The following is a 17,172-nucleotide window of genomic DNA, read 5'->3' as shown; positions in this document are numbered from 1 at the left end:
ATCTGATTTGTGGCAGATGTTAGGGCCATACAAGAAGGCCTTCCTATGTGGACCATGCAGCTTGCAGGAAATCAAACTCAGGAAAGTAAAACTGTTATGGTATCACTTTTTTTTTTTTTTGGGGGAGAAAATAAAATTTTTATTGAAGATATAGAAGGAGGCAAACAAGTCTATGACAGATTACTGGCAAAGAAAGCTACAGCTTAAAAAGAGGAACTCAGTCATAAACCATATTGGCGAGGGCAACAAACCACTCGTTCACCCAAGAAAAATAATAAAACAAGGCTACGGGGGATCTGAGAGGCGCACCGAGGGGGTCCTTGTCTATGGGGGAACTGTTATGCTATCACTTTGAAGTGTTATTCAGGTGGAAAATTAAGTCTATTTGCGGTTGTAATCTCCATCAATCAATGTATTTGTGTTTGGATTATTATCAAGTAATACATTCTTGTTATATTTTATTCTGTGGCTGCCAATTGGAAATTTGTTTTTCAACAGGACAAGGGTCAGCCTTTGCCAAAGTTTGGTGAATGGGATGTCAATGACCCTGCTTCAGCGAAGGGATTCACTGTGATATTCAACGAGGCAAGGAATGAGAAGAAGACAGGTGCCAAGCCCGACTCACCAGGGAAGGATGAGCCTGCTTTCAGGCATCCTGCAGATCCTGGCAAGCCCCAGGCTGTAAGTTTGCTTATTTTGCTCTCACCTTTGTAGTTTCTACTTTTGCATGCATAAAAATGCTGCTTTCAATCACCATCTTGAAAACATTTTGATACAAAAGAGCCAATCTAGGCTAGCCAGTTTTTTCTCCTATAAGTTCTGCCTAATCCACTTTCACCATATACATTATGCACATTCAGGGCTGAATTTGACTGGTGGTTTGCACTATAATATCACCAGATGCTAAGTATCTTCTCGCAAATAGAGGAAAATCTGAATTAATTGCCAAAGGAAAGCTAGAGAAATAACATAAGGCTGAGATTAAACATTCCTATAGATGAAGATTGATGTTGAACACTGGTCAGCTGATCAGCTCCAATCCTCTCCCCCTCCCACCCCCCAAGAAAAAAAAAATAATAATACCAAATTAGCTAGACAGTCACAATATTAGTTTTGTACAATGCTTTGGAACAGGTTCTTTTGATTGATTTTTCCAAAGGAAACCTTGAGAAATAACATAAGGTAGAGACTATACATTAATCCGTCATATAACCATAGTATTCTGTAGACTGCAAAATATTCACTCTAGCAGAGCATCAGCTTATAGGCATACCTGATCCTGTGAAGATATTAAATCCAATTTAGTTTGATAGAAAAGCGGTTCAGTGATTCATTCCTATGTATGAAGGTTGATGTTGAACACGAGTCTCTGTTTTGTCATGGTTTTGCTGAAAAAATGGTTTTGCTGTGTCCAACCTGCTTATGCAGAGACTCTCACTTGTTTAGGGCCTTTATAGAAAGCAATTTCCATCAGCTTCACCATATTCGCCGAGAAGACTGGAGCTGTAGTTGCACAAAAGGCTGTTATGAGTCCTGTCGTAATTGGTTTGGTGTGCTGTAAAACTGGGGGAGATGGGAAATGTGGGTTTGAAAGGATGATGAAAGAAGACAAAACACTTTATTGTATTTATATTTCTTACATATGATTACCGGGCGGGCATTATTAGATGCTGAGCTCTGCTTCCGTTTCCTTATCGCATTTACTGTTCTATTGGAGTTGAGTGGATTTGGGTTTTCTGTGTATGGTGGGTACAGGTTCATGAATTTTTTCGTAGATTCCCACTGTCATTTTCACAACAAAAAGTTCTGCATTTAAATGTGAGCTACGTCTTTGAGATGGGCTCCAATTGTTTTGGAGTAAAATGGGTGGAAGTAAAAAATTGAATCTAAAATTTCTAAGGGACTCTTTCACTTGAATGCCATAAGATCAAACCCTACAGTAAAATGGCCTGTGTGTGTTCATTGATCAACAGCCAAAGCAGGGACACTGTTCCCCTGTTTCCTCTCTCTCTCTGTGAATCAGCCAGATTACAAATCAGAACTACCCATATGGTAACTTTGCTTCCAGTTTCGAAAAAAGAACAGAGCAGATCAAGCAGACATGATGGCTCATCATGCTCCCTCCAAAATTATAGTTGCACCTGTTCAATTCTTAGGATTAAAGAAGTTTGACCTACTGGTCAGAAGGGATTTCAGCCATGGCCTTTGTTTCAGAGATTTTTGTAAGTATCATCTCCATTTACTTCCTTTTTAATCTTTCACTAATTATTTATCCAACCTAAGCTTGCAACCTAGTCCTAATAGGATGTTGAAGCAGGTGACCTGGAAGGAGGAGTTAAGTTTGAGTTGGGGTTTGAATTTTAGGATTTCCCCCTTACAGAAATTGCTCATTAGACCTTTGGAATGGAGAGGATGGAGCTGCTATGTTGGTGGCTGTGGTTCACCTCACAGAACTAGGGTCTCAATCGCTTGCGATAAGACTAGCTCCAACAACAAATGTATTTCTCCATCTTCATTTGCATCTCCCAATCTGAAATATCATATCATTTCATCTTAGATCTGCAGGCTACAAGAGATGATCAGCAGAGCTCTCTCAGACAAAGACACTTTGAGATTTTTCTCATTTAGAATCTGCTCTTCCTCCAGAGGGAGGTTTTGCAAATGTGGAAGACACAGAGAAGAGAAAGGAAAAGATGTGCATTTCCCTTGTTTTGACTGAAACATTAAGACAGGGTTATCTCAGCACAAAGAATCTCTTAATCCTTGAAACTTAACAATCTTCTTGCATAATACTCTTCACTTTGGTACAACCACATTCTAGTACATGGGTAGCATGCAGGCTATTAAAGCCAAAACAAATGATCTCGACAGGAGAGAGGAAGGCATGCGACCTGTGTCCTTGCGAAAGAAGAGGCTTTGATAAAGTGGAAGATTAATGGCTACCACAAATGCGCACAGAAAGATTTGCAAGCACGACGTCTCTAAAACGTCGGTACCAGGATCCATGAGCAATCTCTTCATCCCTCCAAGCAAACTAAATAAGTTGAGCAAGGCAACCGTTGTTAGGAGGCTAAACATGGGAGAATTGGTTCCAAACTCCATGATCTCTTGCTCGTATCTATGCATCACATCATCGTCAGCCACCTTAGCTGTGATGGCAAATCCCGATTTAGTAAACCCTAATACCTTGAGCATTGTCTCTAACATGGCAAAGAGGTAGGAAGTTGTCTTCCTGTAGATCCATATCCTTTGGTCATTCCACCAACCTTGGAGTGAGCCACCAATCCATAAGAACTCTCCTAAGCTGTATGTGGAACTCGCAATGATCAAATATGCAAAAGGCAAGAACCAAGGGCTTGAAATCTGAAAAAAAAAAACAACATTCTTTATGGTAAGAACAGGAAGAAATAAAGAGCTCATGTGCAGTAAGAATTTATAAAGCTACATACAATGGAGAGAGAGAACCAACCTTTGGAAAGAGGGGAATAGCTTTAAGGAGACAAAGTGAAGGGATGAGGAGGTAATATAGTGTTGGAGGGCCATAAGTAGCCCACAAGTTGAAGTGGGAATATGCCATTTGAAGTCCTATATTGATCCTTCCATGACCTTGCCAGAAAGGACAGTACCTTGAGAGAAAAATCTGAAGATGACCTTCAGACCATCTTTTGTGTTGCACAAGCATCTGATCCAACGTTACAGGACCAACACCAAGGAAGGCTTTCTTTCCTGGATTGAAATAAACTGATTTCCATCCCCTACATTGAATTGCCAAACCTGTAATCACATCCTCAACTGCACAACCATACTTCAACCCCATCTGCAATTACACATCATTCAATTGAGGAACCCCATCTCTTATCTGATCAAAGAAGAGAGAGAGAGAGAGAGAGAGAACCTCTTTTCCCCATTCAGTGTTCTCATCGTAGTTACAATTCGCAAGTCCCTTTATTCTGTCAACAAATTCATTCAAACTTTCTCCTTCAATTCTATCATTCTCTGTTTGCCAATTATCTCTCTTGTACTCTTCTGTGTATTTCCTCCCACACAGGGTATCTCTCCTGTGAAAACAACCAGTTCCCATATAGGGAGTCCCTCCTAAGCCATCTATACCATAGACGTCCACCTTCATAACAAAACATTAATTCCAAGAAAATAAGACAAAATCTCTTCAAACATGAAGTACACTACTAGCTAGCTAGCTACTAATAATATTCCTTCTACCTACCTCAAAAATTGCTCTAAGGGAACTTCCATAGAGATCATTCTTAGTGATGTTGTTGAAGCTCTGTGGATACTGAACAAAAGCAATCTCGTGTCCCTTCTCCTCGTCCATTAAAAAACAAAGGGCATCTCTCACCGAATCTAAACTATTAGAGTACATGTCACAGTCCACATTGAGAATAATTGGGCCATTGCTTATCTTCGAAGACACCCTTATCTGCATTTTTGGTGACATATTAATGAAATGAAGAACTCTATGCGTGCATGGAATGTTAATGAATGAATTTGAGAATAAGGGTTTGTTTCTAGCTAATGGTTAATTTACCAGCGCATTCATAGCTCCAGCCTTGAAGTTATGATGGTATTGGGGTCTCTTCTCACGAGCCATGTATACCAGAGTTGGCAATGGTTGTCCTTCCATATCTACCGCATTGGGGTCTTTTCCATCGATTAATATCTATTAAGATCAAAACTAATAACATTTCAGTGTCATCCAATATTATAAACAAGGTTTTTAGTTCACAGTATCGGTTGCCACCGATACCGATATTGATATGGATTGATTCTATCCATTCCTGATCCCTATTAGGCTGAAAAACCAGTTTTTGATAGTATCAGCGGCCAATACAATACCGATATTAATATTTCTTTGGTATAATTTAAATTTATGTTTATCTGACATATAAACATAAGTAGATGTGTTTGGTATGATTTATGATCTCTATTTCTCATTAAGTAAATCAATATAAGCATAAATTCATAAACAATTCTAGAGTTGTTTATGATTTATCACCATAAACTATTAATGTTTGTTTATGCGGGTACCATTAATGAACATATGTAAAATTATTACTTAAGTGAGGGTAAATTAGTAAAATTAATGAAAATTAGAACAAAGCCTCTCTTTTGCCCCTCTCTCTCTCCAACCCCACTCCGCCCCCACCATATTACATAATATATTCTTTACTTAAGCATACCAAACCTATTTTTCATTATATAATCTATTATGTCTAGTAGTAACCAAATGATTATTGTTTATAGCCTATAACCTATAACCTATTATCATAATTGATTATTAATAAATAGGTCATAAATATAAATATAAATTATGCTAAAGAGAGTAACACAACTTCGATTGATACTTGGATTGTAATTAAAATTGCTATTTTTTATCATAAGGGGGAACACAAAGTCTAATGGAGTTTTAACCATGGATAATTTTACATGCCATCTTACCATGTGGATTACATGGATGGATTTAGGGGGGCCCATTTGATAGAGGACTTCACAATGGTATCATTGATCAATTTTGGGCTAAAAAAAAGTAGGTCAAGGGGCTAAAAATGTGAGTTTAAATTTTTATAAAATTATACAAGAATACCATTCATTGTAATGGAATCTAATCTGTTTTTGTAATTTTAATCATTTTACACTCACTTTTGGGACACTTCCTCTACTTGCTTGGACCTGAAACTCGATTATTGAGATAGGTGTGGTTTATTTTATAAGATGAATCCGCCCATAGCTACCATTATTGGATAAATGTGTCCATCAAACCTAATTTAAGTGTTTAAATTAAAGTAACTTACGTTATCATTTTATGTGAGATATATTGTCTTAAGATTATACCTTAAAGTTTCGCAACTAGAGACAAAAATAGACATTATTTTCATATGGTTGTTAGTTTGTCACGTTGTATATTTTCAGAATGTGATTCAAGAATATAAAATGGATTATTCATATTGTATGTGTGTGTCAAACTGAATCATTTGAGAATCTTGGATGGACAATCGTCAGTTGTTTTAAGAACCTTTCCATTGTAGTTGCACCTTATGTGTTTTGGTGTACCAATGATTGATGCCTATATCAGTGCGCCGGATTCACAATGTTCATCTGTGAATGAAAGAGATACTCAATAAAGAATCTACTTCCTGAATAAGGTATCTTGAGAGAATTATCCAACTATGATTGGATAGAATTCCAAATTCGATGGCAATTTTGTAAAGAGTTTACAAATGCATATATAAATTATTATTATTTATTTAATAATTATATTTAATTTTTAATTTTTTATTAATCTCTAATCAATGGTCAATATTCTCTGACAAAGTCACTTTGACTGGCTAGGTTTTTGACGGTGTTTATATTCCATATCTTTTTTTTTTTTTTGTTTTTTGGTAGAACGTTTATATTCCATATCTACAAGCTTGTTATATGATATTGTTAAGTGGATGGACTTTATCGTAATTATTTCTATCACATTAAAGGAGTTTTGGTTATTACTATTTACGGTATAGCCACATGTGAATAAATTCTTAAATGCTTAAAAGTAAGACTTTTGAGTTTTCAAGCAATTACTTTTCTTTACATATGTTGAGTCTAACTCTTAAAAGAAAACCCTAATTAGATCATCGATCCAAAAGGATCATTCCTCTTGACATGTAATCTTTTTAAATTAAGGATTCACACTCACTCTATAAATAAATAGCTTGGGTAAGGAGTAGTGTATGCATACATGTACATCACATCTTTGCGGTACGTGGAGGCATAAAGGTTAAAGCTTTGTCACATCTCTAGCAACAATGTAAGGGACAATACATCATACATGTACATCACATCTTTGAGGTTCTACAATAACAATTAAGCTCTATAGATCAGGTTTTAGGAAAAAAAAAAAGGCTATATAGATCAGGAAAGTGATTAAGAAAGAAATGTTACTATCAATCTTTGATTTTTGTTTATGGACAAAAGTTTATATATTATATTATATTATATTATCTTGATGTAAAGAAGGTTGGTGAGGAGTACTTATCAAAAAAAAAAGAGGTTGGTGAGGAGAGTCGTAATATCTTATTTTATTGTCCTTTTAAAGTATAATACATTTTTGGGAGAATATTCTCTGTACCGGGGTGTAGGTTGCGCCCAAACACATGGGGGTGGGCACAATGACCACCCTGCTCCCCTGAGTGGCAGGCCCATGTGTCTGGATACAGCCTGCCCTGCGGCATAGAGAACATGATCCCTACAATTTTTTTTTCAATAAAGGAACATCCTAGCATATAATACGTTTACTCGAAAAATGTACAGTTTTTAAGAATGACATGAGGACAAGTCACTTTCAAATAATTTTGAAAATCCCATTTTACTACAACATTAAATAATTTTTGAAAATTAAAGAAGGAATAATCAAAAGAAATTACCAAACATATGCAGACCCAATCACAATCTTATAATAAGAATATGAGATCTTTCTCGATTAATCCTTTTGGCCCTCATATGCGGATCCAATCACAATCACAAACATTTTGTTTTTAACAAAGATGAATCCTATCATTGCACATGTGTATATGACATGTAAGATTACCTGAAGAATGGTCTGGTGATCACGTGGACTAGAAACTGTATCCCACTCAAGAAAACCTTTGTGCTCCCTGCGGATTTCTTGTGGAGCTCGACCTAGCTCCGTCACAGTCTTGATCCGGTTCTCCATGTCTTTGTACAATTTCTATCATGCAAAGTTGGAAGAAACAAGGTTATAATTTATTCCCCTGTGTGTGTGTTGAGGGGTCGTGATCTTCTACGGTGCGTTACCCGTAGCGGCCTCAGTGGTGTACAAATAAGGCGAGATGCAATGACCGCCTTAGCCCTGCTCGAGCAAGGAGCTTGGGCAGGGGTAAGGTGGTCATTGCGCCATGCGTTGTTTGTGTGCCACTCAGGCCGCTACGGGCAGTTCACCGTGAATGATCTGGATACCTCTTGGGGGGGGGGGGGATGGTTTGAAATATCGGTTTCTGCCTTGGCTGATACCGATAAGTAATTCCTACGAGTAGATATATATATAAACCACTGACCTTAATGGAAGAGTAGTGGTTGGGCATGTGAGGATCCTGAAGAGGGTGAGGAGAGTTAGTACTGGAGAAAAAAGCTGCAGGAGAGGAAGGCTCCGCCTTGAATTTCTTGCAGAATGGGAGCCAATGCTTAGAGAAGCGAGAGGCTTCTATCATTGCGTAGAACGTCAACTCAGACCCACCATCGTCGGAAAGATAAACGCTGAGCTTCTCCGGTGGATAATCATAGGCCATGACCGATAATACAGTGTTTATCACCATTATTGGTGGCTCCACTCTTGGGTCCGCCGTACATACAAATATATCCACTCCCGGCAATTCCTTCTCGTACCTGTACGTGTACGTGTGTGTTATATATATATATATATATAATAATAATAGAAGAGAGCAAATATTTGAAATGAAAGGAGATGATACCTTTGGGAGAGCCTGTCCTTGAAGGTGTAGCGATAAACAGGATTCCAACGAACGGGTTGATGGAGGAGCCAAGAGAAAGAGAACCAGAGTTCAGCAAGCAAGAGTCCAATCCAAGCCCAACTTCCCTCAGCTCCTTCCCCGGATGGGATATATCTCACTCTGTACACCAAAACCATACAGATGCCCACAAGCATCGACAAAGTAAACAATCGATAACCCACTCCACCCTTGGCTATCTTCGTTTCGAACAGTGGAAGATTTCCATCCTTTGCAGCCGCCATACCCAACGGCAAAACACACACACACACACTCTATCTAGTTAGCTACTCATAGTCAAGAAGACTATTTAAAAGGAAAATCTCTGCAACGTCGTGACAAAAACTAAAAACAAAAATAAATGGATCCATCGAATCGAGTCCGGAACGAGTCCAGATCCCTTCGCTTTCCCTCCAAGTAACCATTCCAATTCATCTCATACCGTGCGTGGGGTGTCCACCAAACCCCATGGATGGTGTGAGATTCTCCAGATCAGATCATGTCCTTGTACAAGATTCTCCACATGCACACCATAGATGGTGTGAGATGAGTTGGAGCGGTACAGGTGCAAAAAAAAAAACAAAAACAAATGGATCCATCGAAGAATCCAGATCCCTTTCCCTTTCCCTCCAAGTAACCATTCCAACTCATCTCATACCATCCGTGGGGTTGTAGTCCTTACACCCTATGGATGGTGTGAGATTCTCGAGATCAGATCATGTCCTCATGTCCTTGTACAAGTGCCGTTCAAGGACATGATCCATATCGAGATTCTCTACATGCACCCCATAGGCCATAGATGGTGTGAGATAAGTTGGGGTGGTTCGGGAGAGGATCCAAAATCCATCCAATCCAAATGCTTTTTCTCATAAAGATATAATATGGTATATCGATTATTGACCATGGTTTGAGGTATCAGATTGGATCAGACAATATCAACCAAGATCGATCCTGATACTGACCGATCTAGTTATACGATAAGGGTAAAAATGTAAAAAACAATTTTTTAAATAAGAAAACAGGGATAAAAGTATCATATTTGCCTGAATTTGGACGATCCCGATCCGTATCGACCGTTTTGATCCGATCCAGCCGATACCAAGATCACGAACCATGATATTGACACTCCTACAATAAATCGTCACCAATGACCAAACCGGAGAAATATTTGTTGCTCAATAAACAAAGGAACAATTACTATCACTCTTTATGCTCTGCCTATATTTGTTGATACTGCACTACTCTTAGGATCTTTATCGCCCCCAGTACTGGGGGGGTCCTGTACGCATCGTGCTGCTGGGCACCACCCATGTGTGTACTGTGGGGTTTATTGTGCACACATGGGCGGTGCCCAACCGCATGATGCACACTGGACCGACCCAAGTACTGGGGGCGATAATTTTCCCTACTCTTAACTTCTTTTTTGATTCCCCTCTATAAAATATAACTTTTACCTCTCTTTCTCTCCTGATATTTTTAGAACCCCAAATAACCCATGGTATCCTTTCCTCTCCTCTCGTATCCAAAGACCTTGGCAAAACTAAGGGGTCTGGGTCTGATTGGGAACCTTCAACATTGCTGAAGAAGTTGCGAAAGCTTATGATGCTACAGTTCAAAAGATCAAACAAAAGAAATCCTCTCCACTTCCCTCATCTGCCAGTAAGGTGCAGGCTGACTGACACGTGAAATATTCTAAATCCAAAGATTGGATAAAAGAAGAAGAACTGAGTCAATTGATTAACAACAGTTAAATTTAAAATATTCCATATGTCATTCAACCAGCTCCATGACAGTGTTGGAGAGGATTTAAATCCCGGTTCTAGGGTTCTTATTTCGATAAGTGATTCTGTCACTAACATGAATGAATAGATTGTAGTTTCTTGTTCTTATAAAAAAACAAAACAAACCTTCGCCGCTGCATAATTTCTTGGGATCACCCGTCTGAGGCTCAATAGGGCCCAGAAGCTCCCAGTTCGTGTGTGGCGCTGAGTCATGTACTAGCCCAGGGGGATTTAGTCAGCTTAAAGTCGGATACCCCTCCTGTCTCAAAAAAAAAAGAAAAAAAAAAGGGGGGGGGGTGTAGATTCTGGATTGGTTCATAGTGATTCTGTCAATAAATAAAAATTGTTTATATTCTTTTTTGTAATAGGGCAAAAATAATCCAACACCAAATACCCAACCCTTATGGTCATTAAAGCCAGTTTTAAAGTCGAAATTTGACCCGAATCCCATAGTGTGGTCATGATGTTCCCAAAAGAACAACCTTAACCTCACATATCTGTGAGCATCATAGTCAAATTTGTACGCTTTCTTTGACGCTAGCAATGATGTCAGGCAAGTCAAAGTCTGGGTAAGAGTAGATTTTTTTTAAGTTAATTATAATTTATAATTAACTTGAAGGAAAAGGTTGCGCACATTGTGCTCCCAGTCTGAGTTTGTCTTTTTCCCACACCAATGGAAGTAACTCTTTGTCCTCCCGCGTCCCATCTTTTCCATTGGACACAGCCGTGAGCTCTAGGAAAGTCAGGCGCGTGTCCAACATTTTCTCTTATGTTATCTGTCTAATGGAGCAATTCTAGCATATAAGTGTTAGATTAGGTCAGCTTAGGAGATAGACTAGTCACCATGTTACAGGTTGGAGTCATAGAAAGGATTATCTAGGAGAAGAATTACTTGGAGTAGAGTAAAAATCGTCAAGAAAGAGCTATTTACTGTCGGATAAAAATCTTAAAACAGAGTGGAATTACTGCCAAAGTGAGAGCTGCTAAGGACAGATCAACCCACTTTAGTATATGGGCCTTGTATGTGATAGATTAAAAGACTTGATTTAACATGTTCTATCATCTCTGGAGCTTTTGATGTATCAGTCAAGTACCTAACATTTTCCCTTAACTTCTAGATGTGGAGTTCTTGTAGTTTTGATCAATAAAAATCTTGTGCTTCCATAGTTGAGATCTTAGATTCTTAGATAATGCGATACGACATCGTCTGTATCATCAGACCGTGAAGATTTTGGTTCTTCACAACTGCTAATGAAGTTGTTGATTTCTTATTAGTAGACGTTGTATCTTAGAAGGTTGTAGGATCAATTCTCCTATATGTACCTTTATCAAATAAAATTAAAAAAAGGTAATGGGTTTTAGTAAAATCATTTGAAATGGGTCTTTTGAAATATATAGTAATGGGCATGTTATGTGTCTAATGGGTCTCACTCTAGTGTATGAGCGCTAGATTGGACCAACCTAATATGGGATAGTTTAAATGATTTGATTTAACGTACTCCATTAGCTTTGGATTTTTTGGCATATAGGTCAAGTACCTAACATTTGGTATACGTTACTGGTTCGAGTCACAGAAAGGACTACCTAAGAGAGGGCTACCTAGAGTAGAATGAAAACCGTCAAGAAATGGCTATTTGCCATCATGCAAAAACTCTAGAGCAGAGTAGAGCCATTTGAAAAGGACTACCTACTGCCAGAGTGAAAGCTGCCTTAACAAACCCTGATGGAGGGAAGTTCCAATGAATTTTGCAACTAAGGAGAGTGTTAACCCTCTTTTAGTGTTACAATACTCCAGTTACATTCCACAATATTGATTTTTGTAACTTCAAAATCTTATTGAATATTACTAACTCTTCACTTGTTATTAAAATTGGGGTGGGGTGGGGTGGGGTGGGGTGGGGTACCTTAAACTAGTACATGGGTAGCACACTGACCAGTAAAGCCAATACAATTGATTTTAACAGAAGAGAGGAAGGTATGCAGCCTTTGTCCTTGCGAAAGAAGAGGCCTTGGTAGACTGGAAGATTGATGGCTACAACAAATGCACACAAATGAATTTGCAAACACCATGTTTCTAAAACTTCAGTACCACTACCCATGACCAATCTCTTCATCCCTGAAAACAAAGAAAGTACGTTGAGCAATGCAACTGTTGTTAGGATGCTAAGCATGGGAGAATTGGTTCCAAACTCCATGATTTCTTGCTCATATCTCTGCATCACATCATCGTCAGCCACCTTAGTTGTGATTGCAAATGAAGACTTAGTAAACCCTAATGTCTTGAGCATTGTTTCTACAATAGCAAGGATGTAGGAAGATGTCCTCCTGAATATCCATATCCTTTCGTCATTCCACCAACCTTGAAGTGAACCACCACTCCTTAAGAACTCTCCTAAGTTGTATGTGGAACTGGCAATGATCAAATATGCAAAAGGCAGGAACCATGGGCTTGACATCTGCAAGCATAACATTCTTTATGGTAAGAACATGAAGATTAGAGAACTCATACATGAGAGGGAAAAGTATTATGTCCAGCCATGACGATAGCAAAAACAGGGGTGGGGTGGTCATTTCACAAGTGGGTCCCACCTTGGCCCCACATGTGAAATGACCATCCCTGTTTTTGGGGTGATTTTCGAGTGCTACAGCTCCCGTCACGACTGGACAGGAGCCAGGTCCAAATGGGAGTGTTTTGTGTGTGTGTGTGTGTGTGTGTGTGTGTGTGAGAGAGAGAGGGAGAGAGAGAGAGAGAGAACCAACCTTTGGGAAGAGGGGAATGGCTTTAAGGAGACAAAGTGAAGGGATGAGGAGGTAATAAAGTGTTGGAGGGCCGTAAGTAGGCCACAGGTTGTAGTAGGCATATGCCATTTGAAGTCCTAAGTTGATCCTTCCATGACCTTGCCAGAAGGGAAAGTTCCTTGAGAGAATAATCTGAAGATGACCTTCAGAAAATCTTTTGTGTTGGACAAGCATCTGATCCAACGTAACAGGAGCAACACCAACGAAGGCCTTCTTGGCCGGATTGAAATACACTGATTTCCATCCCCTACATTGAATTGCCAAACCTGTAATTATATCCTCAATTGCACAACCATACTTCAACCCCATCTGCAAAAAATACACATAATTAAATTAAGGAACCCATCTCTCATTTGATTAAAGGAGACACAATAAGTTTATATATGCATGAGAGAGAGAGAGAGGGTTAATCCCACATCGGCTGTGGGTGCTTCGACTATCAAGTATAAAAGCCATAAAAGGCTACCCCATTTTGAACCAATTGGTCTTAAGATGGAAGTTTACTATGTTATCAGAGTTGATACGTTGAAAATCCCACATTTGTGGGTGCTCCGACTATCAAGTTAAAAGCCACAAGCGGCCACCCCACTTTGATCTATTAGTTTTAAGATGGAATCTTAATAAGACACAAGTTGAGAGAGAGCGAGAGAGAGAGAGGGGTACCTGTTTTCCCCATTGAGTGTTCTCATGATCGTAAGTACAATTCGCAAGGCTCTTAATTCTCTCTACAAATTCATTCAAACATTCTCCTGCAACTCTACCATTCTCTGTTTGCCAATTATCTCTCTTGTAGTCCTTTGTGTATTTCCTCCCACACAGGGTATCTCTCCTGTGAAAGCATCCAGTTCCAATATAGAGAGACCCTCCAAAGCCATCCATACCACAAAGCTCCACCTTCATAACCAAACATTAATTAATTTCAAGAAAATAAGACAAAACTCTCCTCCTCCTTCATTAATACTACTTGCCAAATGTAATACCTACCTCACGAATTACTCTTAAGGGAATTGCCGTAGAGATCATTCCTAGTTAGATTGTTGAAGCTCTGTGGATACTGTACAAAAGCAATCTCTTGGCCCTTCTCCTTGTCCATGAAAAAACAAAGGGCATCTCTCACCGAATCTAAATTATTTGAGTACATATCACAGTCTACATTCAGAATAATTGGTCCATTGCTTATCTTCGAAGACACCCTTATCTGTATTTTCAAAAATCAATTTAGAATGCATTTCAAGAATGCATACCAAACATGGCCTAAATGAGAGCTGCTCTTTACCAGTGCATTCATAGCTCCAGCCTTGAAGTTATGATGGTATTGGGGTCTCTTCTCACGAGCCATGTATACCAGAGTTGGCAATGGTTGTCCTTCTATATCTACTGAAATGGGGTCTTTTCCATCGATTAATATCTAATTAATAAGATCAAAAGTAATAACATTTCAGTGTCATCCAATATTATAAAACAATTAAGGTTTTAGTTCACAAGTGTCTATGATATGTAATATTACCTGAAGAATGGTCTGGTGATCACGTGGACTAGAAACTGTATCCCATTCAAGAAAACCTTTGTGCTCCCTGCGGATTTCTTCTGGAGCTTGACCTAGCTCCGTCACAGTCTTGATCCCATTCTCCATGTCTTTGTACAATTTCTACCATTCAAAATTCATAGAATAAGCAATTAAGCATCTTATTATTATTATTATTTTTCCCTTGTATTTTTTAAGGGTAAAAGAGTGTCAATAAAATAGGGAAAAGGAAACGTTACTCGGTGCTGTGCGGACCCTGATCCTCTACTGCCGAGCTGCCCGGTAAGACCTTACTGCCAAGACACAATAAGGTGGTAAATTACCGCCTTACCCCTGCCCAAGCGCCTTACCCGAGTGGGGGTAAGGCAGTCATTTACCGCCTTGCTTAGTCTTGGGAGTTGGGTCCTGTCGGGCAGCTCGACAGTAGAGGATCCAAATTGGTGCGGTGTTTAGGCATGTATCTGCCCAGACAAAGCCCGGCTCAAAAGAACAGCTACACCCCAAAAAGATCCTGTCCAGCACCCTGCCTAGGCTGCATGTGCAGCGCCGGACAGAGTGAGGCATGAAAAGACCGCCTCACCCCTGCTCGGGCAAGGCGCTCGGGTAGGGGTGAGGCGGTCTCTTAACGCCTCACTCTAGACAGGAGCCAAGTCCTGTCATACCCGGATCCAGATCCTCTACGGCGCGCTGCCTATAGTGGCCTGTGCGGCGCAGATTGAGCCACGCGTGCAAAGACCACCTTACCCCTGCCTAAACGCCTTGCCCGAGCAGGGGTAAGACGGTCATTGCGCACGCGGCCCAGTCTACACCGCACAGGCCGCTACGGGCAGCTTGGCCATAGACCATCTGAATTGACCACACCCCTGAACCTTTCCACCTTTCAACATAATAATAATAATAATAATAATAGTGGCACTCAATAAGCAATTTGGATCCTCTACTACCGAGCTGTCCGACAGGACCGTGCTGCCCTGACACGTTGCTGTGCGCATTGTCCGTCTTACCCTTGTCCAAACGCCTTACCCGAGTAGGAGTAAGACGGTAATTGCACGCAGCACCGTATCTCGGCAGCACGGTCCTGCCGGGCAGCTCGGCAGTAGAGGATCTAGATCCCTCAATAAGGACATTGATAGGGCAAATATATTATAAATTATAACCGACCTTAATGGAAGAGTAATGACTGGCCATGTGAGAATGAAGAGGGTGAGAGTACTCGGTGGAGAAAAAAGCTGAAGGGGAGGAAGGCTCCACTTTGAATTTCTTGCAGAATGGGAGCCAATGCTTAGAGAAGCGAGACGCCTCTATCATTGCATAGAACGTCAATTCAGACCCACCATCGTCGGAGAGATAAACGCTGAGCTTCTCCGGCGGATAATCATAGGCCATGACTGATAACACAGTGTTTATCACCATTATTGGTGGCTCCAGGCTTGGGTCTGCCGTACATACAAATATATCCACTCCCGGCAATTCCTTCTCGTACCTGCAGTGTGTATTCCTCAGTTCTTATATATTTAGTAGTATTTGATGAAATGAAAGGTCGGTGATAATTAATTAATACCTGTGGGAGAGCCTGTCCTTGAAGGTGTAGCGATAGACAAGGTTCCATCGAAAAGCTTGGCGGAGGAGCCATGAAAGAGATAACCAGAGTTCAGCAACAAACAGTCCAATCCAAACCCATCTTCCACCCTGAGCTCCTTCTCCGGCAGATGGGACATGCTTCACTCTGTACACCACAACCATACAGATGCCCACAAGCATGGACAAGACAAACAATCGATAAGCCATTCGACCCTTGCCTTCCTTCGTTTCGAACAGTGGAAGATACCCATCTTTTGCACCCGCCATGCCTCTCTCTCTCTCTCTCTCTCTCTGCATTCGGCACTATACTAATTGATTGACCAAGAAACTTCTTGGCCACTCGCCATCAAGAAGCTAGTGAGTGCAAGGTGGAGAAGACCTTTGGGCAGAGTAGAGTGACTTTATGTCTCTTTGCCCAAAAAGAAAATAATTTTTATTTATTTTTGACGTACAAAGATGCCTTTTTAAAAGGAGTCTTCCCCATCCAAGCACTTGAGAGGATAAATTTTCCTTTTTGTTTTTATACCAATCAAAAAAACCCAAATGCAAGGAATTTCCTTTTCTGTTTTATTTTGCATTTTTTAAGGGCTGGGTGGGGTTATGAAACAAATTATTGCCTGTACCCAAAGGTCTTCTCTATCTACTTACCTAGTAGTACCTTTTTTTTTCTTCCTCAAGAAGCCCCCACAAGGGTTGAGTATCTTATAGATAATCATACCAGATCTTGGAAGCATGTGGTGATTTTTAGGTGGTGGTCTCCTGAAATTGCCTTTAGAATCATTTTAATTTCCATTCCAAGCTTTCACACTGAAGACAAGTTCATTTGGACTGCCAATTCTAATGGAATCGTCACTCTTGCTTTGGCTTACAGCATTGCTATAAAAGGATTTTTTTTCCTTTACAGAATCTTATTGGAATAAGATTTGGCATCTACCGGCTACTCCAAAGGCCCAACATCTTGTAT

General features: G+C 39.9%; 1 protein-coding gene across 2 annotated transcripts; it reads right to left on the bottom strand.

Moving 5' to 3' along the window:
• Positions 1–2,769: 2,769 nt before the first annotated feature.
• Positions 2,770–16,471, bottom strand: LOC122641126 (cellulose synthase-like protein E1). 2 transcript variants are annotated; one of them, XM_043834452.1, is made up of 8 exons: positions 16,189–16,471; positions 8,073–8,400; positions 7,586–7,726; positions 4,547–4,678; positions 4,226–4,438; positions 3,896–4,123; positions 3,470–3,817; positions 2,770–3,363 (listed from the first exon to the last, which is right to left on the bottom strand). In XM_043834452.1, exons 1-8 carry the CDS (start codon positions 16,413–16,415, stop codon positions 2,818–2,820), a joined length of 2,163 nt encoding a protein of 720 aa, XP_043690387.1. In that variant the 5' UTR covers positions 16,416–16,471; the 3' UTR covers positions 2,770–2,817. The 2 variants fall into 2 exon arrangements, with proteins under 2 accessions (XP_043690387.1, XP_043690386.1); XM_043834451.1 differs by lacking the exon at positions 16,189–16,471 and adding an exon at positions 8,487–8,773.
• Between the last annotated feature and the right edge of the window lie 701 nt (positions 16,472–17,172).

Source organism: Telopea speciosissima, chromosome 9 (genome assembly GCF_018873765.1).
Source record: "Telopea speciosissima isolate NSW1024214 ecotype Mountain lineage chromosome 9, Tspe_v1, whole genome shotgun sequence".
NCBI lineage: Eukaryota > Viridiplantae > Streptophyta > Magnoliopsida > Proteales > Proteaceae > Telopea > Telopea speciosissima.
This window is presented reverse-complemented; position numbering and strand designations above follow the sequence as displayed.